The sequence below is a fragment of the Anas platyrhynchos genome, chromosome 1 (assembly GCF_047663525.1).
Source record: "Anas platyrhynchos isolate ZD024472 breed Pekin duck chromosome 1, IASCAAS_PekinDuck_T2T, whole genome shotgun sequence".
Taxonomy (NCBI): Eukaryota; Metazoa; Chordata; class Aves; order Anseriformes; family Anatidae; genus Anas; species Anas platyrhynchos.
In genome coordinates, this window is record NC_092587.1 from 166,614,206 (window position 1) to 166,639,886 (window position 25,681).

General features: G+C 36.0%; 1 protein-coding gene and 1 long non-coding RNA gene across 2 annotated transcripts in view; one reads left to right on the forward strand and one right to left on the reverse strand.

Annotated features, from left to right (window-relative positions):
• Positions 1 to 15,123: 15,123 nt before the first annotated feature.
• Positions 15,124 to 19,067, reverse strand: LOC113845730 (uncharacterized). Its single transcript, XR_003501451.3, has 3 exons — positions 18,770 to 19,067; positions 17,958 to 18,064; positions 15,124 to 17,609 (listed from the first exon to the last, which is right to left on the reverse strand). It is a non-coding gene; the product is annotated as an uncharacterized lncRNA (long non-coding RNA).
• The window catches only part of KLHL1 (kelch like family member 1), a 245,005-nt gene continuing 238,091 nt past the window's right edge, over positions 18,768 to 25,681 (forward strand). The window contains exon 1 of the mRNA XM_027472827.3: positions 18,768 to 19,255. Within this exon, the coding sequence (XP_027328628.1) occupies positions 18,771 to 19,255 (485 nt within the window). The 5' untranslated portion in view covers positions 18,768 to 18,770. The remainder of the gene's footprint in view (positions 19,256 to 25,681) is intronic.

The following is a 25,681-nucleotide window of genomic DNA, read 5'->3' on the forward strand; positions in this document are numbered from 1 at the left end:
ATGTTTTGTTTCATAAATAAATTAAAAACAAACAAACAACAATAAAAAACATAGTATATAGTTAAAACAGAGATATCCATTTTAAGTTCTCAAGGTAAAACTCCAGCAATTGGTGGTAATTTTCTGTATAGTTAAATTTTGGCGGTAATTTTCTGTATAGTTTTCTGTATAGTATAGGAGAGCGCAAAAGGAATAATCAATACTTTAGAAACTGGAATTAACTTTGAGTGCACATTTTAATTAAGTTAAAATCAAAGTTTCCTCTTAATTACACCTTAACAGTGAAATCAGTTCTGTTTGTAGTGTTCATAGCTATAGACTTTATTTTTATTTAGCTACACTCTCTCATTCTCCTACTTATGGCAAATCTTAACACAAAATACAAATACATTGGATTGCAAAATTATTGGGGATAGCTTCATAACCTTTTATTTTTAAAACCTTAGAGAATTTAAACTATACTTTTACAGAATGGATTAATTTTAGTGAGATTACAAGATCAAACTTCATAAAGAAACAAACAACAAGCAAAGCATGACAGATTATAATGCCAATGCACTAGATATGGTAACAATATACAGGTAAAAAAATTATTTAGGATCAGAGTATTTAAGAAAAGGCATCAAAACCACAATGATATAATACTTATCTGAGGTCCCTCAATATCAAATGTTACCAGTGGTGTTACTGGAAAAGTTTGCTGACTACAGATATGGCAGAAAGAAGTGCACAGAAGTGATAGGTGCTTAATCTCTGTTTCTTTTATAATGCTTTTATCATTGACATTTTGGTCCTCCTGGTTACCTGTGTTAAAAGTATTATAAGTGTCCATACTTAAAATAAGTTTTGATGGGCATGAAAGTTGGCTATATTTAAAGATATTTAACTTCAAAGTTACATAAAACATGGAGTCTTAAGACTGCAAGACAATGTTGAGGCTGCTGCCTAGACCTGCCCTGAGATTAAGTTAATTGAGTATGACATGACATGACATGGCATGACCTGACATGAGAAATTGCTGGATTTGACAGGTAACAGTGTGAGAAGATGACATAAATTAGACAGCACCAAGAGGCATGGCAAGTATGCATAGGTAGTTAAGGGAGAGTTATTTGAGAACTGCACAGGTAATTGGAAGTATTGGGAACCTTTGGGATGGTATATAAGCCAGCAGTAACTAGGTAGACATGTCAATAATAACCTACAAGGCTAAGGTTACTTTGGTAATGGTAGCGGAAATATCCAATTTGGATAAGGATAAAACTGGGACCAACAGGAGGAAAAAAAAAAAAAAAAAAAAAAAGTAATTACAGAGTGCTGGTATGAGCTAGGTCTGAGAAAGGGAGAAAAAAGATAGCATAAAGGAAGGTCAAGATAAAGAAAAAAAAAGCAGAACAAAGTATGCTAATCTCGGGACCAGTGCTGCCTGGGGATACCTGCTGGGAAGTCCTGCACTTGATCACTGTAGGACTGTAGACAAAGCCTGTCATGCTGAGCATAACACAGTACTCAACCCTAGAGACAGGATGGCTTGGGTAGAGTTCTCTCTGTGTCTTGTAGGAACATACCTGGACAGGCAAATCAGTGGTATCTCCATGTTAGATCTTGCTTCTGACAGCATCTTCACCTGCCCATCACTGCTAACAAGATTAACATGTTGACACAAACCTTGCCATGCAATTCATGCAAGTCAGATTTCAGTTTTTTAGCTACTTATATAATTCTTTATATAATTCTTTATAAGGAAAAGGCACTCCACTCCACCAAAAAAGCAAAAAACAAAAAACAAACAAACAAAAACAAACAAACAAAAAAAAAAAACACACCACACAACTACTATTCATGGTTTAGGATTCCTCCAAACACAAGTAACAATTTGTACTCCTAATAACTCCTAATATCAGGATGCTTCTTTCTTTGACTGACCAACAGATAGACGTGAATCAGGCAAAAGGATATCAGCAAATATGGTGCATGCAAACAGATGGATTAAACTACCATAAATCAATCAATCAATCAATCAATCAATGCCTGAGATCTTTTTCTGGTCTTTCACTTCATTTCTGGTATCTGAGGAAGAACTTGAATTACTATATTGAATTTATTGTGCTTAAATGACACTTAGTCTCCTTAAAATTTCATAATGTATGCATACATACATACAACATTACTGGACTGAACTTCTTTTCAAATAGTATCAGCAACAAGCCTATAAAATACAGATACATAGTGCTGTGGCAAGAAGACAGAAAAATCTGTTCAAAACTATTCATGAAATTCCTTATTCTTTTTTGTTTGTTTGTTTTTGTTTCTGTTTTTAATGGAGTCTCTATGATCTACTTTCAATAGAACTTTCAATATGTAATGCCTACTTTGAAAAACTACAAATAAACCGCAACAAATATAAGTTATTGAGCTGAGAGTCAACTGCTACACCTGCTGTAGAATCTATTGCTTCAAGAATGGTAAATAATTATTACCTTCATCTTTACCATCAAGTAAACTTGAGAGCATAAAAATGTTCAGCATATCTGTTCTACCTCTGTCTGTGTATAAATCATATACTTTCTCTACATGCTTATGTACAGAAATGCTTATATCATAAGTACCTGTCCTGGTTTTGGCTGGGATGGAGTTAATTTTCCTCATAGTAGCTGGTATGGTGCCGTATTTTGGACTTAGGATGAGAATAATGCTGACAACACACTGGTGTTTGTTGCAGAGTACTGCTTACTTTTCAGCTCCTCACACTGCCCTGCCAGTGAGGAGGCTGGAGTTGCCCAAGGAGCTGGAAGGGGACAGAACCAGAACAGCTGGCCCAGACTGGCCAAAGGGACATCCTAAACCACATGGTGTCATTCTGAACAATAAAACTGGGGTGGCTGGCTGGGATGGGGGTGGGGTTGTGCTGCTCAGGACCAGGCTGGGCATCTGTCAGTGGGTGGTGAAAATTTTCATTGTGTGCATCTCTTGCTTTGTATATTTGTTTATTATTATTTTCCCTTCCTTTTCTGTCCTATTAAACTGTCCTTATCTCAACCCACCAGCTTCTACATTTTTTCTTCCCAATTCTCTCCCCCATCCCAGTGGGAGGGGTGGGGTGAGTGAATGGCTGTTGGTGCTTAGCTACCTGCCGGGTTAAACCACAACACTGCTTATTCATCTCATTTTCCTTCGAATTCTACATTTGTTTGAACAGAAGACATTAAATTTATGGGGTAATATATGATGAATGCAAACAAGGAAGAACACAAACTTTCAGAAAGAAGTAACAGAATTCTACCACAATAATTGAAATAAAATGAAAGTTCCAATCTTAGTTTCTTAAAGGTCTATCCTCCTCTTTTAATATTATGAAGTTCAATGAAGAATTTGTTCCTGTAGACCTTTAGAGTATTCAATAATAAAAGAAAATAATTGAAAACATGGAATATGGAATGTTTTAAATTTCATACAGTACAGGACAGAGGATAAAATAGGATACTGTGTGATCAAATTACAGCAAAATAGTTATTGTAAAAAATAAAGAAGGAAGAAACAACAAACATGAAGGCAGATTAAAAGAAAAAAATCACTTAGGATATATAAATTCCTTATAAACTTATTTTAAAAACAAGCAAACAAACAAACAAAAAACGAAGACCTGGATTTACATGTAAATTGCTATGTTTTTCAACATATTCCATCAAATTGTGAATTTTGCATTTTTGTTCTTATCAGCAGAAATATCCTAAAAAACGTATGTTCAAACAGTTCAAACAAGTGTTCAAACAAACAAAACCATCATAAATTCCACTGCCATTTTGTGAGCTTTCAGCTCCAAAACTCTTCCATGAAGATGCCTAATTAACTCACATATGTCTTGATCAACGTTAGCTCAAACAGATGACACTTTCAGGTAAGTCCTTTTCTTCTGAGTTGTTATTTATATTCCTACTTTATTTAGGATTTCCAGCTATCAGAACTTTCACTGTTGTGGGTGGGAGTCTTTATCTTCAACTGTGTGATACATTTATAAATTCAAATAAGATACTAAAATCAACATTAAAAATTAAATATTGAACCTGGATAACTAAGATAGGTGTTGCTGTACTGAGGCTTGTAATTTTATATTTATATATATGAAATGGAAAACATGAGACAAATCCAATGTATTACTTCCCATGCTACTTATGGGAACAAAAATGAATGCCATTTTGGGGTGTTTTCCAAGAGATGTTTATTGCCAAATGTTAATGAATACTAATTTACTTTTAATCAGGACAGTATTTCACATAAATTCCAATTAACTGGAATACATTTTTTCTATTGCAAAGAGATAAGTGGTCTACAAAAAAGTTTAAATTATATCTGAAATTCATATTTGATTTTAATGCACATTTTACTAAGTATTAAGAGGTATATGAGCCAGTTTATTCAAGAGTGACATACTGCCTCTTTAACAAAGATATCTAATTTATGATTAATTATTATGTACTTTGTGCTTTTAGGAAACTAGTACCAAAATTCTCTGGTAGTCTCTTGAGAATGTGAGTGGGCAGCCATCTTTAAAGACACTAATATAAATGTTCACAAATCAAAAATCTACATTTATTGCTGAGTAGCTAATTTTCAATTTTGTTCTGGGAAACATGTTATTTCTCTCCAAATTTAGAAATTATACCAATGTTAAGAAGTCAAGCTTTCAGAAATCACTGAAGACAGATTTCATGTAAATATTAAAACACAAAATTTGAAGACTTTTATTAGTATTCAAAATGCGTTACTGCTAATACACATTAGTAATTAGAATTACTTTCATTGACAATTTCTACAATTTGTAATATAATAAAACTGAAACTTCCTATGCAAATGTGTGCACAACAAATTACAATACATTAATGTAAGCCTTGACCGGTTCACCTTCACTGAAAAAAATTAAGTATTAAAAAGTGGTCTAAAGCAATGCAAGATAAATGCATTTATCATTTAGGCAAGAAAGAATTGCAGGTGTGGAGACTGTGACAGTTAACAGGTCGGAGATTCTGTATTAGATTCCAAATGTTAATAAATCCTACAAAAAATCAGAAGAAGGAAATTCAGCAGTAGTAAGGATCAGCTTGTTCCAAAGAACACAGAGGCTTTTTTTCCCTATCTGAGTACTACCAAGCCAACCAAGATTCTTCAGGGGTCAATCACTAGAAATGGCAAACATGCTTAGCATGGTAGCCTATTGGTATCTGTCTACTGCATGTATTAGACAACAAATAATTGCTTTCCACTCCCAAGTTGTTCATACCTTACTGACAATCTTTTCCTGTATGATATGAGAAGCCCAAATTAAGTGATGCAGGAAATGAGGTACAGTAAGGTACAGTAAGATGAACCCAAACTTCAGAATCATTATGCTACAGAATTTCAAAATAAATTTACAAATACAAAAATTAGTTAAGATTTTCTACTTTTAAAATTTATAAGCATTATATCTCAAGAACTGCAGTTTAAGATAATTTAAATTCTAGAACATATTTTGTTTGAGACATTACTAGGGTGTGATTTAGAATTTAAGAGATCGAACAATAAAGGTGAGTCATATGGTGGCAGATTTTAATGTGGAATAATTTCGAGTATGTTTCTATTTTATTTTAGGTACGCAGTTTGTTCAAATGTCTCCTGAATAATATGAAAATTACATAATACTAGTAGAATTGGTTTTGTTTGGACTATGGTTTTATACCTCATTAAATTGCATTTCAACTTATTTGCCACTACATTATGAAGAAAAGATGAAACAAAACTGATTTAAGACCACTCTGAACTCTTTTCATAAGAATACCATGGAATTTGCTGCAGTTTTCATACTTTTGAAGGTTAAGAATTTTTTTAGTTTTATTCTTAAAATTGTTCAGAACATCTACAGTATACTTGATGACTCCCACAACTCTGCTAAAACAGGGATATCCAAATGATTTTTTTTTCAACCTCTCTCTCCCCCCCCCCCCCCCCCACCTTTTTACATTCATGGATGTCAGCATTATGTACATATTTTACAAATATATTTCATATATTTGCAAAAATACATACCAATAGCTCAGACAAATACACACCGATAGCTCAGGCAAAGTCTGCACGGTAACTCCCCTAACATTTTCCACTGCCTCATGTAAATTCTCATGCTCAATGAGTTTAAAGAAGGAATTACTCTCCAGATAGATAAAATGGCAATTTCTTTGCCAGACAAATTTATCCATTTTTGCCTGTGTGTCATTCACAAAATCGTGATTGTGAAACATATCATTCATTTAGGACAAAGCTGTGGTAAATAACAATGTGTAGAAAAAGACAGAAAAAGCTTTCATACTTCCAAGATAAATAAATTAATTATGAGCTCCCACAATATAACATCAAATGTTTTTTCTACAAATTCATTTCAGATTTTTGGTATTATAAATCTTAAATTCAGAATATTTACTAAATATAGTATATCTCTTGAATATTATCATATATAGATGTTTAGCATTAAACCTAAATGAAAATGATATGCACAGATAAATGATCTGCTTTCATATTTAACAAAACAATAGAGAACTAGAAATTTCATTTTCTAGAAAAGTCTTGATAAAATTTTAGAATTGCAGTTCTAAGAAAATAATGCCATTATTAATGTGAAACTACTGTGTACTGAGATGATTACAAACCAAACCAAACCAAAACTACATCCAAAATATATATATATATATATATATATCACAATACTAGAAATGGTGCTACTAAAGTTTGCAGTACTGGTAATTATATTTATCTGTCCATTTTCAGAGATCGTACTTTCCAAATAAAAGAACAAATAAAATCGATGAGCAATAAATATTATTTCTTTTTCATAATTACCTTCTGTGTACAGCTGCACTAATGCATTACCTTTCATTATATATTTTTATTTATTTTTTTAATAAAACAATGACACATTTGAAACTTTGGACACGATTCAATTTCTTTAATTCTGATATCTAAATTGTAGTTGTTTAAATGACAGCTTCTCACCTTTGTTTACAGTAACAAAACCAGAGATTGTTTCATACCATCCCAAGACAGATGTTTGAGATAGTAATAATGAACTTAGGGAAAAGTCAGAGAGATCAATTATACTTGTGGATGAGAGAACAGGGGAAAGAATTTTACTCCTCATTGCCTGTAATGCTAATTTACTCACTAGACCTTTTTTTTCACATCTTTAATTAATTATCTTCAAGACTAATCTGTTCTAGAAATGGCTAACTTTAAGTAGTCTTTTTCCATTTTACCAATGGGCTGGTATTCATTCCCTTTCCTGCAGTAAATTAACAATAGCCAGAATAGCCAAGGCAAAGGAAGAACCTAACACATTCTGTCAGTTTATCAGATGCAAAAGGGTAACCAAGAAAGAATTCAGTCATTACTCTAGGGACACCAAACACTATTGATGTTGGGAAGAATGAAGTGTTTACACCTTTCCTGCTTCAGATTCCATTAAGGATGAATGAACAGACATCTAACAGAAATAACCTCGAGTTCTAAAGACACTGAGATACAATAGGAAAAAAAATGTTACTTAGATAAGTCACATGAAATTTCATCAGGTTGATGAAATTTTCTGCAGACTACTTTAGAAAAATGGCTGAAGAAATCTCATGTTAGCATTATCTTTGAAAGCAGGAAGAGAATAAATGATCTTCCAGATGAGAGCAAACATACTCATTATTTTTTAAAAGGGAGGGAAAATGCCACATCTATCTAACTCCAGTTGAGGAAAAATATCTTGATAAAATAAAAAGGTGTTTATTATCAGCCAAGAAATCATGCTGTAACAACAAAACTTCCTTCAATAGTATACCACATTTCACAAGTACAGTTGAAATAATGTCTGTTTCAGATAATACCTGGTACATATTATTAAATGAGCTAGAAATTTATAGTGAAGGAAACAAACAAACACACAAACAAAATAATTTTGCAAGGTGACTGTATAAATAGTTGGAAAACTGTACTCAGCTGTTATTATAATGAATCAAGAACAAGTGCTGAGCACGATTACAGTGTTTATTTTAACTTCAATACTGTTCAATATATTTACCATTTTACAACAGAACAGGAATAGAATAGAATAGAATAGAATAGAATAGAATAGAATAGAATAGAATAGAATAGAATAGAATAGAATAGAATAGAATAGAATAGAATAGAATAGAATAGTTCACTTGGAAGGGACCTTCAAAGATCATCTAGTTTAACTGCACAGAAAATATAGGTACACCATTCAATTTGCAGATCACTTCAAACTATTCTAGGCTTTGGAAGTCTCCAAAAATTAAAATTCAAATATCTTGAGAATATGAAGTTGTTTATCTTCAAAACAAAACAAAAACACAGCTGACAGTAATGCCCTTGTAGCTTTAAAGATTATTAAATGAAAGATTGTCTTACCTCCATTTAACAACTGCAGGCTGATTGTCAAACAGGATATGCAAAACTTTGTGGCAAATAAGACAATTATTCAAAAGGTTACCAAAATGATTCTATCAGTTAGAACTTTCTCCAGTTCAAAAGCCTCTCCCCTCATCAGAAACAGCAAAATTCTTTTTTTGTAGGTTTCTTCCTACAGAAGTTCAAGCATGTCTCTATATATAGAGAGAGATATAGATGTAACTCCTATTGGACAGTTTGACACACAGTCTGGCCATCACAGAAGTCTTGTTACTTATACCTCCTTATTAATTATATGTTGTAATCCAACTGTCAAACTCAATTTATACAGCACTTCTCCATTTTACATACACATTTAATTTACATATAACCAGATGTAGCTGTTATAAATAACTAGAATAAATTATTTAGACAAATTATAGACTTTCTATCGTAAGCATTTTTTAAAAAAGCAGACAAGCATTTGTCAAAACTAGTTGTAGCTAATTCAGCTTTGAGGAGAAAAGATTAGACTCATCTTAATGCTCATCTCTATTCTATAATTTTACCATGTCATTTATGTATAATTTTACTGATAAGTCACTATGTCAAAATATGAAGTTATAATATATTCACTACGACAGAAATTATGATCTCATGACACTGAAATCTATGACATTATCAGAGGACAAAAGATTGTGGTCAAAGGGTTAAAAAATGTAATGTAGTTAATTAGGTAAAATCAAAGAAATCACAGTAGGAAAGCCTTTCTGTATACAAGAACAATTACAACTATGTGAAACTTCAACATATAATACTATATGGTAAAATATTTAAAAAACAAATAGTGTCCATACAGTTACTGCTTTTGTATTACATGGTAGAAAGGGAAAATTTGAAGCACTCTGTGATCTTGAACTTCAATTTTAACACTTATTTGGACAGAAGACTATGTTTTTAAGTTGCTCATGCAATTATAATATTCTTATTTGAATTACAAAAAATTTTACATAGGAAAAAAATGCAGACAGAGAATCACAGAATAGTTCTAGTTGGAAGGGACATGTTGACTCCGGAGGTTATCTAGTGCAATCCCCCTGGCCAAGCAGGGACAAGCTTGCCCAGAACCCTCTCCGGATATCTTTTGAATTTCTCTCAGGAGTGATATACAGTTCAAATGAAAGAATGAATAAGTAGATTGAAAAAAAAATAAATCTAAAATATCTTTAATTTGGTAAGACACATAGAAACATATTTACAAAATATATGTGTATATATATATATCCGACAGCCTTCCTTTTCAAAAAGAAGGGCAATAGAAATATACAAGAGTTTGCTCTGCTCCTAAATGCTGAAGAATTCCTCTAAAGAAATAAAATAATTTCACAGGAAATGTTGTAACTTCTTGCTGAAGTTACAATAATAAAAATAAAATACAATAATAAGTTACTTGCTGAAGTTACAATAACAAAAATAAAAGTTACAATAACTTGTTCAAAAAACAAGTTATTTTACTGTGGTATTCTGAGATACAACATAATGCAAAGCAAATAAAGATTCAGTGTCATTAACGGTTACTTAGAAATTAAAATAGCATTCAGAGATTCAGTATTGCTATATATGAATTTCTTTGTTAGGTTTCCCGCAACTAAAGATTCTTCTACTTGATCATGAAGTCAGAAGCTGCCCAAGCATCTTCCATGTCTGGAGAACAACAGAGGAAATGACTGTCATCTGTAATGTCAAAATTTCTGCTTATTTTACGAATGTAACAAGGCACTTGGCACAAGAATCTCAGTTGCAACTAGAAATTTTAATTCTTGTGGAAAAAAACAAACAAACAAACAAACAAAAAAAACCTTCCTAAACTGGAAGTATACAGTCTACAAAGCCATCTACTGAGAATCGAAAATAAGGGAAGTATTGATGGTACTGGAAAGTACTGGAAGTCCAATGCTAAATAACACCCCAAGCAACAGAAGACACCTCTATGAGGACAGGGTCCTTAAATGAGACACACCTGAAAACAGAGAAATGATTCTCTGTGTGCATATATCCATAAGTGATGAAAGCAGTACAAACAGGAATCTTTACCCAAAGGGCAATGAGACTATGAGTTAGAGAAAAAGTGATAGACATAATCATCCTATGTTGTTTGTTTTAATACTCAGTCTCAGTAACATTCATTTGAAGAGCAACATGATTTATTCCTTAAGTAATTCTGTGTGAATGAGATGTAGAGAAATTTCTAGACTATTTTGTCTTGATACAGTTTCATAACAGAACTTTTACTTCTACTTTTCAACTGTAAAGTAAAAATTTTTAATGTTAAAATAATTTGTTGTTCTGTACTTCAAGCAGTTATTGTAGGCTGCAGGAGGAAAATATTCATTTAGAAATACATTTAAAAAAAAAAAAAAAAAAAAAAAAAAAAAAAAAAAACCTCCTAAACACTCAAATCAGTATTGTGTTCGTCACTTTGTTTCTAAAATAGCAAAACTTTAATATACAAATGTAAGATTACTACATTTGTTACCACTAGTGTTAATCTGAACAATGGTATGTTATTTATTTATTCCTCAAAATGAAACTGCTTATATGTGTAGTACAGTTCATATTTTCTACTTTCCACTTACCCACTTTTCTACTGATTACAAAAAAATGTCATTTGGAAGGTAAATAATATTATCAGACAGGATTCTTGAAATTAAAATCACCTGATACCCTGTTATTTAGACAAAACGTTTTGATTTTTAAAATTACATTCTATGGGGATAGTATGTATTCCTATTAAATAAAGTAAGGAATAAAATTATGAGTCAGATTATGAAAAGAAATAACTCCTTTTAACTCCAGCCACAGAGTGACATTACAAAATACATACTATGAATCGTGGGTGAATATCAAAAAAACATGCTTATTATTCAACTAAACCAACCAAAATTTTTCCTTCATATTCAGTGACTCTTCTGTATTCACTTTACATCCCAATGTCTTCTGACATTGATTAAGATTGCTGCTTATTCAGATACTAGAGAAGGCCATATCAACTTGTAACATTACTCTAAAGATAACTTCTTTGATGATGTGGTGTTATAAATCTACTTTTATCCTTACTGCTTTTAATTCTTAAGAGAACTCTAGAAATTGTTCATTTTCTGTCAAATATTAAAAGGTTTTCAAGGGTGAAACACCTCTGAAAACATATATATATATATATATATGTTTTGTTTTGTTTTGTTTTGTTTTGTTTTGTTTTTTCTTCAAAGGAGCCTGTAAACTGAAATGTAAGTATCATATGGTCATATCTAAAACTAGGACATATATAAAATGTCCTAGTACCTGTTCTCAGGCTCTGGGACTAAGACCAAATGGCATGTCACAATTTACATCCATATGGCTAAATGCTCTTATCCTCTAAAACAGCGGCTATTTCCAATGTACCTATTGAGCATGTTTCTTGACTTATGCTAATTCCTGAACTAGTTTCTGAGAATTCTAGTTTGTACAGTCCAAAACCACTTTAGTGACTGTGATAATGCTTATCAGTATTGACCATCTTATACCAGCTCCATTGACTCTGTTAAATCTAATTAATTCTAAATTAATTTACTAATATATGTGTAGTGGTAAATTTATAGATTTGTTTGTTTGTTTTTATAGCCTCTTTTGCAATCTCCATTGTTGTTATTTTCCAATATATAATTTGACAGAAGCTTGTACTTCAGATTGTAAATAAATGTTAAATAAAAGAACAACAAGAAACTGAATATTTTTTGAACAGAACATGAAAGCAAGCCAGCTCTGAGAAGGTTCTGAGTCACAGAAGGAACAAGATAATAGCAAAAGGGAAAAAAAAAAAAAAAAAAAAAAAAAAAAAAAAAAAAAGACAGCACCTGTTATTGAGTCTAGCTAAGAAAAAATGTCCTTTCTTTGTATCACCAGAATTTCCATGGATAGAATTCTCATTCACAGAAGCACTGCCAAAAGTGTTTAAATCAAAACAAAACAACATACTGATTTTAGTAAGATGCTATCACTTAAAATTGATTAAAACAGCTTCCGTGTGGATTAGCAAATGTTACAAATGAATGGGCTTCCAAATGGTGGAATATGGCATAGCCACACAAATGTGTGCACTGCCACTGCCAAAACTGTACTAGATCTAGTTCCACCATTTCTCTTGAACATTATTTTGGAAAGAAAGTGTTGACAAATTTTTCAAATAAGGGTCATCTATAGCCATCGTGGGAACAGTTGGTATAAAGGAATTATGCATTTCTTGGGAGAAGTGACAATTATTGCAAATGGAGAAGTTGTGGGAACAGATTTTGGATTTGGAATAGAAATCTTAATATTTTTTTAAATTCACTTAAAGACAGTGACATATTACTATTCTAAGATTAATAACTATTTCTCTGGTTTTGTAATTTTATGTTCTCTATTCTTAGTTTACTTATGAATCCTTATCATTGACAAATCATGTAGCATTTACTCTTCTAAGTGAAATTCTCTGAACAGTTAAAAACTGCTTTAAGGTATGTTTATACAACTGCTTGTGATCATAATGAAATGGTTTAAAAAGTGACTGTCCTTCAAACTGGTAACTGACTGTGTTCTTCTAGGCTCCTGCAATGCAGAATAAAATGTGTTCATTTAAATCACCACAGGGATCAATTAATCCATCATTATTTTACCCAGCATTACTATGAAGGCAGTAAGTAACAACTTTGGAGAAGTAATTTTTGTTATTCCCTAAAATAAATGTAGTTAGTCATGTGACCGCAATTACCTGTACTGTCCTAACTCGTGGTTAATTTTGAGAAATAATATGATTTAACCTTTTAATTTATGTAAAGGGAAACATTCTCAAAAGTGTAATCTCAGTTGAAAACCCACTAGAGAAAAAAAATACAGAAGAGTTGACAAGTGAGTAAGTTTTAGTTTAGTGTAAGTCTGGGTTTGTTATTCCATTCTGGCCATTAGAAAACAATCATAGTTACTAAGTGTGGCTATCTTGCCTTGCTTTAGTCATTTCTGTAGACCTCTCAAAGGAGGTTGTAGTGAAATACAGGTCAGTCTCTACTCCCAAGGACCAAGTGATAAGAAGTAATGGTCTTAAGTTGTACCAGGGAGGTTTAGGTTGTATACTAAGAAAAAAATTCTCCACTGAAAGTGTTGTCAAGCATTGGAACAGGCTGCCCAGGGAAATGGTTTAGTCACCATCTCAGGATATATTTAAAAGACATGTATATGTAGTGCTTAGGGACATGGTTTATGGCAGACTTGGCAGTGCTAGGTTAAAGGCTGGACTCGATGATCTTAGAAGGCTGTTCCAACCTAAATGATTCTATGATTCCATTCTATATTTACAATATGTTGAGAGGAAAATCAGATCAACGACTTGAAACTCCACTTCTTAGCAACATATACATATGTTATTTACAAAATAACTGTTTAGTTTCCCGTTATTACCATCTTTTCCCAGTTTCATATTTTACTTACCTGTACTGATTGACAATATATCTACATTTCAGAAAGGCAGAAATATATATGACAGAATTTTAAAGACTAACTCAAATGCATTCTTTATTTGTTTATCCCATACTACACTGCCACTTTCTTCAGTAAGTTTTGATCTCTCAGTGGATGTCCAGTCCCATCAGTTTCTTTCTTTTGCATATTCTATAGATCTGTTTCACAGCATCTTTTGAACACCCTCAAATTTTACTCCTGAATGCATGATTAACCACCTACAAAATCACTCTTTATAACTGAAGTACACATTCATTCATTCATGCAAGAATTCTCACATTCGAGTGAGAATTGTTTTAAAACTATTCATTCTATTATCATCCCTATTCTAAACACAGTGATGTCTCCTCTTTCTTCTGCTGCTTTTGTTCAGCAAGATTTAGTGTCTTCTGGATTAAAAATATATGACCAGTTAAAAATAATGACAAAATTACCTCTAATACTCTTAGTTTGCTGACAGGTATATCCCTTCTCTTATTAATAACACCTTCTTATTAGTAATGATCGATCCACAGTAACATGAATGCTCATCGTCTTCAGATTCACTTGCTATATGACTTTATGTAAATGAGATGCACATATAATATGACTATTCATAACTCTAAGGGTACTGTTAGCAAATTACCTTGTATGCTGTTTCTTCTTCAATTAATGCAACTACAATTTATCTTTATTTCTGATCTACCAATTCTCCTTGAGGTACGAAGGGAGTAAAACATGTAAATATCTTAATATAAAACATTTGAAAAACAAAAATAAATAACAAGTTTTGCAATGGGAAGAAGAAAAAAAAAAAAAAAAAAGAGGGTTAATCGAATCTGACCAGTTTGGATACTACTACAAGGTCATTTTCATTGAAAGTGCTCTTTATTGCTTGGAAGATTTATAAGATTTATTAAAAGAATGTATACTTCTAGGCCATTTTTCCTACAAAGAATGAACATGAAACTTTTTTTTTTTTTTTTTTTTTTTTTAAGGACATAGCTATGTGAAACGAATTCATTTGTAGACTGTTGGAAACATAAAAAGAAAGTGTCAGGAATCTGACTCCTAAAAAGAGACCGTGAGATTAACTATTTTCATCTCTTTACTTAACTAACAGAAAAAGAAAAAAGAGCCATGAGCACTTTCAAGCAAAGTTTCTATATTCAAGCTTTGCATGGTTTTTAATCTGGGGAAACTGCAAGAGGTGAGGAGTTCAGAAACATGTTGTTCAATGAACAAAAATACAATGTAATACAGTATGTTCTAGTGTGCAACAGACATGTGACAGTTTACCCAAGTTTATTATTATCTTGTTTACATTTAATGGTTTGCCCCCTTTGGTAAGGATGGAAGTCTGTAAGGCATCAAAATGTTTCCCTTCGGCAACTTAGAAATGTGTATTTTCACAAGTCTGTTCATATGTTTATGCCAACACCATATAAGTAGTCTGACATCAGTGACTAATAAACTAATGATTTTATTATTATTATTTGTATTGTGTATTGAATGTGAGCAAGGCCCCTAAAACTCCAACAGAGGATACCTTTTATGTTTCCTGCATGAAGGAGAAAGGTTACTCTTTACCACACTAAGTCTAGACAACCTATACAGTTAAGTTAATCATTTTACATAACAGAAGTTTCAATTGAAACTTAAAAGACATTTGTCTTCACCTTGTCATGCCTCCAATATGTCCTTCTGGCATATGTCAAAAAGTGTTTTCAGGGAACCATGAAGAAAAGGAATTCTGTAAAAACAGTTTCATCTTTTTTACTTCAGGTTAAGGAAACCGATTTATTCATGTATTATATACAGTGACAACAGATACTTCTCTGTTGTAGTTTCTTCATGGTCTAGCTCCTGTTTACTGTACATTGACAAAATACTTTCTTTATACTTATGAATGTGATCTGAATAAGAAGATTAAAGGTCTTTCCAGATTTCTTTTTATGACAGTGTTCATACATCTTCACACATGAAATAAACTGTAAGATGCTTGTAAAACAGCAGGTATACGTACCAAATTAATGTATCTCTTAGCCTCAAAAAATGTACCAGAACATGAAAGAATCAAGTAATGTTACAATGTCAAAACCTACAAAGAATACACCAAAGAGTTGAGAATTTAATTATTAAAAACAATAATAATCAAAGACAATTTCAGTTACTGACATAATTGAAATAACAAAGTCTGAATAACAACCTAAAATATTTTTTACTTTTTTCTTCATAATTTTTTTCTAGTTTGTACCAGAAAGCTGATAAAAAACTCAATCACTTTGTTGGATGATACTTTAATATATTCATTGAGTGACTTCTGAAGTATACATAGAAAAAAAAAATGTTACAATGAATTGCTATTTATAATATCTAAGTAACAGAAATAAAGACAAAATCTATGCAATGCAGTTTAGATGAAAATAAATAAAAATCTGTCAACTGTTCACATCAAATGTTCAACTAAAGTATTAATTTAGAATTTAAAATGTCTAAGATTTACAATAAAGCAAGGAAAATATGCAATCCTCCTCAGAATATTTCTGAACTTCCCTAATCAATTAAAAGATATTAGATATATAGTATCTATGTATTCACTGATAAAAGCTATTTTACATGTTCATATTCCCACCTTTTAGAGCTCATAGCCAGGCATTAAGTAACCAGGACTCATGGATGATTTCACATACATTTTCATAAGAGGTGCATTTCTAAAGTCTCTGAAATGATTAAAGTCATCCGCCCTATTCTAGATTAAAATTTTTATGCTTTTCTTCCTACTGCTCTCCCAAGCAGTACATATTCACTCAGATCAGTTCTTATATAAAAGTGAACCATCTCTTCTGTTTGCTTTAGAAGGATTTTTGTCTTTTTTTTTTTTTAGCACTGAGTACTGAGAGCAGAACCGAGGCACTAGAGAGTTTGCAGTCCAGCTGTTGTGGCATAAATCAATATTTAAAATACACAGTGGCAATTTTTCTTCCCTTGAAAGTAGGGCTTTGTGTCCTGAATTTCTTGTTCTCTTAAATACAGACCTTAATCAAAGTTGAAACACAGACCCTAATATTGGTTTATAACTAGAAGCACAGCTTCTGTGATAAACTAAATAAAACAGTAATAAAATTGTTAATTAATGTTTGACTTCTGTGTTTCTCTGGAGGATTTTTAAAGCTGTAACGTTTTACGAATGAGGAATTAAAACATTCCAGCTTGAGGAAAAGAATTCTTTCAACTATTTTTTTCTTGAATTCACAGAGAGCTATCAGAAAAAAATAATAAAATAATAATAATAAAAAAATGGATAGCTCACAGGTACATGGGTAAAACAGACCAAAGCAGAGTACCTTGATGAGAATATATATTTTTCATCACTTTCCCAGGGGTAAATCTTCTTTTTCACTTTCCTAGGTTTACATCTTCTTTTAAAATGCTACTTTCTAAGGTACAGGTGGATTGCAGGCATTCTGTACATCTTTATATGCTACCAGCTGATGATATGCAGTTCAGTTCTGCCCCTATATCCCCCTCTCCCACATTTCACCATGAAGCTTTTAATTCTGTAATTACATCCCAGATGCACAGCATACTTTGCGATATCCGTCCCAAGTGGGCAGATGTTCCTAAGCAGATTTCTCTGTTGTGAAGGAGCCTCCCTTGGGTTTAACACTGTCAGACTGCATTAAGAGCATATATAAAAGGTAAGAAGCAGATATGTAGTGCTATTTCTGTTTCACGCACCATCCCTCTAGCCAATGTTTTCTACTGGTGAAGCAACACTGAGCCAACAGGCTAATGAATGGAGCCTGCAGAATAAATTGTTAACCTGTAACCTCATCCAGTCAGCATGCAGTCCATTAAGTTTGTACTCCTATGATTCATGCTCTTGTGTTTGCTGCTACTGCTCCATTTGTTTCCCTTTATTTTTTCTCCCAGTATAATATAGTGGACTCAGAACCAAAACAAGGTGCTGGAGAGAGGGGAGCAGGAGGCTATGACAGACAATTAGCGACCTGCCAACTTACTCAGATGAGGAAGACTGAAGCATCTTTTTCCCTCTGTGTCTTCACACTGATGGCCCCAGAGCACATCTGCGTCACATGCAGGGGAGGGGGCGGCTTGGTTAGAGGCACTGAGACAGATAGAAAATTGTACAGTGAGGACCTTGACAGCCTCGCTGGCATTTTTTTAATTATTATTTTTTTCCCCCTCCTATGTACAGCATATATAAAGGAGCCCTGCTTTCACCCCATGCCAGCTCTCTGGCTTTGCTATCGCAGATAGCCGCAAGCATGGGACTCCCCTGAGAAATGGGATGGGGAGGCGGGAGGTGGAGAGAGGCTTCCAGGTGACTTCTCCAGTGGCGCTCGGTCACGAAGCTCCAAGAGCCAGAGGAAGAGCCACCTGCCTCCCGGCGCGGCTGCTGCCGCCGGTCCTCTCCGGGCTGTAGCTCCGCTCGCTCCCCCGTTAATCAGATCAGCGCTCCTTTGCAGCATCTCTCACCCGCAAGTGCCTGTCTCCCCTGAGAGGTGTCTCTCATTCCTGCCTCTCTCCCCTCCCCTTTCCACCGATCGCCGTGCAAATTCTCGTCAGCTCCCTTTCTCCTTCTCCCTTCCCTGCTGGGTGCCTCTCCCCTCCTCTCGGCTCTGTGCATCGCTCCCTCCATCCCTCCCTCCATCCTCCCTCTCCCTCTCCGCGCTGCCTGTGTGCGCGCATCTCCCTCCTCCGGCCGCCCACCACCACCCCTCGCCCTGCAGGCTCAGCTCTGCCCGAAGAAGCCTCCGATCCTCCGCCGCCTCCCGGCCCTGCCCGGCCGCCCCGAGTCCCTCTTCGGCACCATGTCCGGCTCCGGCAGGAAAGACTTCGACGTGAAGCACATCCTGCGCCTCCGCTGGAAACTGTTCAGCCACCCCTCGCCGGCGGGCGGCCCGGCGGGGGGAGGCTGCCTGCCGCCCGACAGCAGCTTCGAGCACTGGGGGCCGAGCCAGAGCCGCCTGCTGAAGAGCCAGGAGAGGGGCAGCAGCGCCTTCTGGAAGAAATCCCCCTCCTCAACCTCTTCCACCGCCGCCGGGCCGCCCAACGGGACGCCGCGGCCGGGCGGGGGGCACGGGCCGGGGCCGGGTCCTCCTCCTCCACCGCCCCGCACCGTCTTCTACGTGGAGTCCCTGGAGGAGGAAGAGGAGGAGGAGGCGGAGGCGGCGCCCGGCGGGATGGAGGTCGCCCGGGAGCCCGAGAAGCCCCCGGCGCCGGCCGAGCGGGAGGAGGCGCCGGGGAGATGCGCGGATGGCGGCAGCCGGGCAACAGGTGACGGAGGAGGGCGCAGGTAGGGGCTGCGCTGCCGCGGTTTGGGGGGTGGAGGGTGGTGGGGCTTGTCCAGGCCCGATGGGGGGCGGCCGGTGCCGTCCGGGAGGAGTGAGATGGCCGGGGGCGCACGGAGGAAAGTTTGAGTTGTTGGAGGAGGGTGGTCGGAGCCGGTGGAGGAGGGCTCCTGAGCTTCCAGAGCCAGGGTTTTGGGGGCTGGGGGCTTTGTGATGGAGAGGGAGGGCGGACAGAGGGTTCCTCATGTGCCAAGGGTGCTTCGGGGGACGGGACAGCGCACCGAGCCCCGGGGGTGGTGAGATCTCAGCACCCAACTTTGTTAGAAGTTCAGAGGAATAGTAGCGCCAGGTACCGAGATGTCAGGGTGCCGAGATGTTAGGGAACATCTGGGAAATTAAGCTAAATTGTGACAGAGAAAAATGAGAATTTGAGTCATGAACCCAGTGACACCTGGGGAGATGTAAAAGCCAGCAAGTCACATCCAGCACCTGGTTGTTTCATTTGGAAGTTCCTTGAATCTTGAGCTGCTTCGCCTTCTCGGTCACCCTGCCCTCCTCAGCATAAAAAAAAAATTAAAGTCAACAGAAGAGGGAAATGTATCTCAGACAGAGTTTCCAGAAATGCTATAATACAGATAATAATTCCGGAGGACAATAAACTTTTCACTGGTTTAATTCTGCTTGCCCCCATCTCCCCATTGTTAAAATAATTTAAATTTCATTTAGCTTGTCATTTATTACTTTTTCTGTGGGAGGTAAATATGCAGTCATGTTTATAAACTGAAATGAGACACCTGGCATTCTTAAGCCACAATGTATGTTCTTCTTATTGAAAGCAAAGTTTACTGTATCAAATACTTTATTAGGTAAAGAGACAACACCATGCATTTGTTTGGATTAACTATAGCTATACATATACATACATGTACATCCAACTTGGCCTATGTTAAGTTTTTTTAAAGACCAAAGTTGAGAAGTAGGGAATATATTCTAACACATATATTCTTAATTGCTTTATCAGAGTAGTTATTTTCATAGAATCTACACCATTTAAAAAAATGTAGAATAGCTGATAATTTGCAATTCAAAATTTACATTTTACTATAGCTGATAATTTACAATTCAAAATTTACATTTTAAAATAAAAAGTGACACTAGTTTTCATAACCATTGGAAGTTATTCTAAACAAGAAGATAGATGCTGATATATGAATTAATATAAAATGTTATCAAGATACACTATAAAGACAGGTGAAAGGCAAATTTTCTCCAGGGTTTCTGAAAAGAATAGCAGAGATTAAAAACTGGCACAAATATAATCTATTTTTCTTTTTATTTTGGGTGCATTGCTGATCTAAGAGTCTTTGAAGATTGTTATACTGGCAGAAGCTTACTGAAATTAAATGGCACTATTTAATTTGGCCATAAGGGTTGACTTGCTAGAATGAATTTTCACATCGCATATGTACTCGATGATACTATATATCCAATTTACTTTTACTGCTGTTGTTTTTTTATAGTCTGTTTCTTCCACACTTTTCATTCATTGGTGGTGAAACAACACATCTCGTCATCTGTAGCTCCTAATCTTTTTGAGGTCATATGCTAAAATTTGTTTAAATTCAGAATAATGATGATAACATTTTATTATTAATAAAAATGTCAGGGTTTGAAATATGAGAATATTTAGTTTACAGTCTGAGACTTTCCCTTCTCTTTTTCCATGGTTAATCTCTTTTTCCATCTTTTAGTTTACCTGCAATTTTGAATGCTATGGTGAGAGATGTTCAAATACTGCAAAAATATCAGTTCTGTACTTGAGTGTCCAGTACGTGATTCCATAAAAGTTCAGTGGTCTAAAAATTTTCTTACGCCCCAACAATTTACATCTCCATCACTCTATAGAAATTAGTCTTTTTCATAAATAGTGCCAAATTTTTACTTCAATATGGCTATACATAAATAATATATATATATATATATATATGTAAAATATATAAACTGCAGTTCAGTTTTGAATGAGAGATATTACTAAATGCACAAAGAGCCAAAATTTTTGAACTTCCAGCAAGACTACAGACAAATACCTGCATTTTTTGGTACAGTTAGTATAAAATCGTTAGCTCATGGCTCCCCTTGATATTTTGTCCTGAACACATTTTACAACTACTTTAAAACATTAGGACTGTTGGGAAAGCAGCATTTTTGTTTTGTGAAAAAACAGTGAGAATTCAGCTCAAATATGTTATAGCATGGAACATATCCACAATATTTCAGACATGAGCAGGAGTCCTCTGGGAGTATAGCAGTGGTAGTATATAACATGAGGAACAGGAAGGCTTTGGTTTTATGTTTTGATGCCTTGGAATAATCTATTTATTGCTACTTCTACTTTTAATAACTTTTAATAACTACCTACAAGTGCAAATAAGTGCAAATGCCCTTTTTTTTTTTTTTTTTTTTTTTTTTAATCCCCAGACAAGTTTTTCTGGTTGCTCTCCTCTTCTCAAAACAAGAATTCTGTAGTGGAATCATTTTTTTTTCAGCCTATCTCATGTGCAGAATCCTGTTTGGGGCTATTTGTGGATTGGTAGTTAGTTTATTTTCACATCTAAGATAAACAGCTGAATGATCTTGAATTCTGAATTTTACTTTTAATATTTTGGGAGATGTTACAGGATAGCATGGTTGGGTAATAATACATTATAGTTTATTTATTTGTTTTGGTACACTTCTAAAGAACATCTTGTCAGGTTGATTTTACAGATACTTCTATGCACAATGTGCAATCCACATAACGTTGTGTGGGTTGTCCCATTGGCATTAAGACTTTATATCATTGTGCATGATATAAAGTACTGACATAAATGGTCTACATTGTATATTGTATTCAAAAATAAATGTTTTACAGTGAACAATTATCATTTAAACGTTGTTTCATTGTTTGAAATTGCTGGAAAGCTTACATATCAAATTGTTTCAGAGTTTGCATGTCAAATTTTAAAATGACTACGGTAGATATCCAAGCATAGATTCTATTTTGATCTTAATTATATAAGAAAAAGCTGTCAGGAAAAAATAATCCATACAATGGATTTGCAATTCAGATTTATAAATCAACCTGACAAAGCTTGGAAAATATGAGTGCAAATACTTCCTGTGTAGCCATGAGCTACACATGTGTTTATAATGGAGTTTTTCCATGATCATGTTTTTTCATAAGATCTATTAATCCACAAAATGAACTGTAGTCATTTAATAATCAAGTGGTCAGTGTTTTCTTTCCTCCTTGATGTGGTGAATGGTAGGATACTTTACACTTACTTAACACTGTCCAAACATTTTCTGTGATTGCTCATGAGCCCTCAGTACTGTTCACCACAACACTTGCTATGTGCCTCACAAACTGTTAATGGGTTTGTCTTTACTACCTTTTTATTTTACAGTGGGCAAGTGAAACATAGAAAAAAAAAACAAAAACAAAAACAAATAAAACCAAAACAAAGCAAGACCACCACCAATACCACCAACAGAAGCAGCCACAAAGCAAAAACTTGAATACTTGAATTGCTGGCTTTAGAGCACATAACATTTTTCTCCTACTACTTTCTGTTTTCTCACTTGAAAGTGATCAGCACTTCTGTAGACCAGTTCCAGACTTCTCTGACTGAAGAGGAATGAGGAACACAGGATCGAATTAACATTTTGTTTGAGACAGCTGCAGGAAGGATATACTAGATATGTCAAGCCTACATAAAACAATCACTGACAGTACAGAAGTCTTTCATAAAATGTACAGGTATTTGAAAATAAAACTTCTGAGTGAAGGTGGCAAGTCCTCCCACTATTATATGCCATATAATAGCATGCTAAAAAGTAGGAATTGAAAGAGCTGATCTCTGTGCCCTCCTTACAAAGAAGAGTTTCAAACCCATATCTTGTTTCACTAGAAAAAGTCATGACGGAAGAGCATTTACAACTATTTCTGTTGAAATTGACAATGGAAAATAAAGAATTCAGTATAAATGGGAGTCCAAAATGTTAAAAAGTGTAATTTTGTAAGTAATTTTGTAAATTAAAATTTAACACTGCAATTCAAAGTTTACCAGTCTGTTTCACAACTATTTTTAAAATTAAATTGGAGGGACAAAATTAGGAAGGCCAAAGCTCATCTGGAGCTCAATCTGGCTACTGCCGTTAAAGATAACAAAAAATGTTTTTATAAATACATCAACACAAAAAGGAGGACTAAGGAGATTCTCCATCCTTTACTGGATGCGGGGGGAAACTTAGTTACAAGAGATGAGGAAAAGGCGGAGGTGCTTAATGCCTTCTTTGCCTCAGTCTTTAGCGGCAATACCGGTTGTTCTCTGGATACCCAGTACCCTGAGCTGGTGGAAGGGGATGGGGAGCAGGATGTGGCCCTCACCATCCACGAAGAACTGGTTGGTGACCTGCTACGGCACTTGGATGTGCACAAATCGATGGGGCTGGATGGGATCCACCCAAGGGTATAGAGAGAACTGGCAGAGGAGTTGGCCAAGCCCCTATCCATCATTTATCAGCAGTCCTGGCTATCTGGGGAGGTCCCAGTTGACTAGCGGCTAGCAAATGTGACGCCCATCTACAAGAAGGGCTGGAGGGCAGACCCGGGGAACTACAGGCCTGTCAGTTTGACCTCAGTACCAGGGAAGCTCATGGAGCAGATCCTCTTGAGAGTCATCATGCGGCACTTGAAGGGCAAGCAGGCGATCAGGCCCAGTCAGCATGGGTTTATGGAAGGCAGATCCTGCTTGACGAACCTGATCTCCTTCTGTGACAAAGTGACGCGCTGGGTGGACGAGGGAAAGGCTGTGGATGTGGTCTACCTTGACTTGAGCAAGGCATTTGACACCGTCTTCCACAGCATTCTCCTCAAGAAACTGGCTGCTCTTGACTTGGACTGGCGCACGCTTCGTTGGGTTAGAAACTGGCTGGATAGCCGGGCCCAAAGAGTTGTGGTAAATGGAGTCAAGTCCAGTTGGAGGCCAGTCACTAATGGCATCCCCCAGGGCTCAGTGCTGGGGCCGGTCCTCTTTAATATCTTCACCAATGATCTGGACGAGGGCATTGAGTGCACCCTCAGTAAGTTTGCAGATGACACCAAGCTATGCACATGTGTTGATCTGCTCGAGGGTAGGAAAGCTCTGCAGGAGGATCTGGATAGGCTGCACAGATGGGCTGAGGTCAACTGCATGAAGTTCAATAAGGCCAGGTGCCGGGTCCTGCACCTGGGGCGCAATAACCCCAAGCAGAGCTACAGGCTGGGAGATGAGTGGTTGGAGAGCTGCCAGGCAGAGAAGGACCTGGGAGTGATGGTTGATAGTCGACTGAATATGAGCCAGCAGTGTGCTCAGGTGGCCAAGAAGGCCAACGGCATCCTGGCTTGTATCAGAAACAGTGTGACCAGCAGGGCTAGAGAAGTGATCGTCCCCCTGTACTCGGCTCTGGTGAGGCCGCACCTCGAGTACTGTGTTCAGTTTTGGGCCCCTCGCTACAAGAAGGACATCGAGGTGCTTGAGCGGGTCCAGAGAAGGGCAACGAAGCTGGTGAGGGGCCTGGAGAACAAGTCCTACGAGGAGCGGCTGAAGGAGCTGGGCTTGTTCAGCCTGGAGAAGAGGAGGCTCAGGGGCGACCTTATTGCTCTCTACAGATACCTTAAAGGAGGCTGTAGTGAGGTGGGGGTTGGCCTGTTCTCCCACGTGCCTGGTGACAGGACGAGGGGGAATGGGCTAAAGTTGTGCCAGGGGAGTTTTAGGTTAGATGTTAGGAAGAACTTCTTTACTGAAAGGGTTATTAGACACTGGAACAGGCTGCCCAGGGAAGTGGTGGAGTCACCATCCCTGGAAGTCTTTAAAAGATGTTTAGATGTAGAGCTTAGGGATATGGTTTAGTGGGGACTGTTAGCTTTAGGTCAGAGGTTGGACTCGATGATCTCGAGGTCTCTTCCAACCTAGAAATTCTGTGATTCTGTAAATATTTATTTAAGAAATCGAGTAGATCAGAGTAGAATCAGAAACATAAACGTATAGTTTTAAAACTGTGAAATCAAGACTATCTAGATCCCACAAATCTCGCCTGCTTTTCCCCTTTTTTCTCTTCTACTTCCAAGACTGGCTCCATTTCTCTTAGCACTCTACAATCTTGTGGTTAACATGTTGCTGTAGAAAGTTATGAGTTTGAAACCTGTCTGGGTAAAGAAGAATTTCAGTGCAATTTTCTAATATCATGAGAAAATATTGTGATGATTGTATGAACTTCAGATAAAATCATCATCAGAGTTTACACTGTAATTACTCGATATACTAATGCACATGCATCTAAGTAAATGTATCTAAGTAAAGGTACATCTAGATATGCAAATATAGTTTCCTGCTTACCGCTTGGACTTG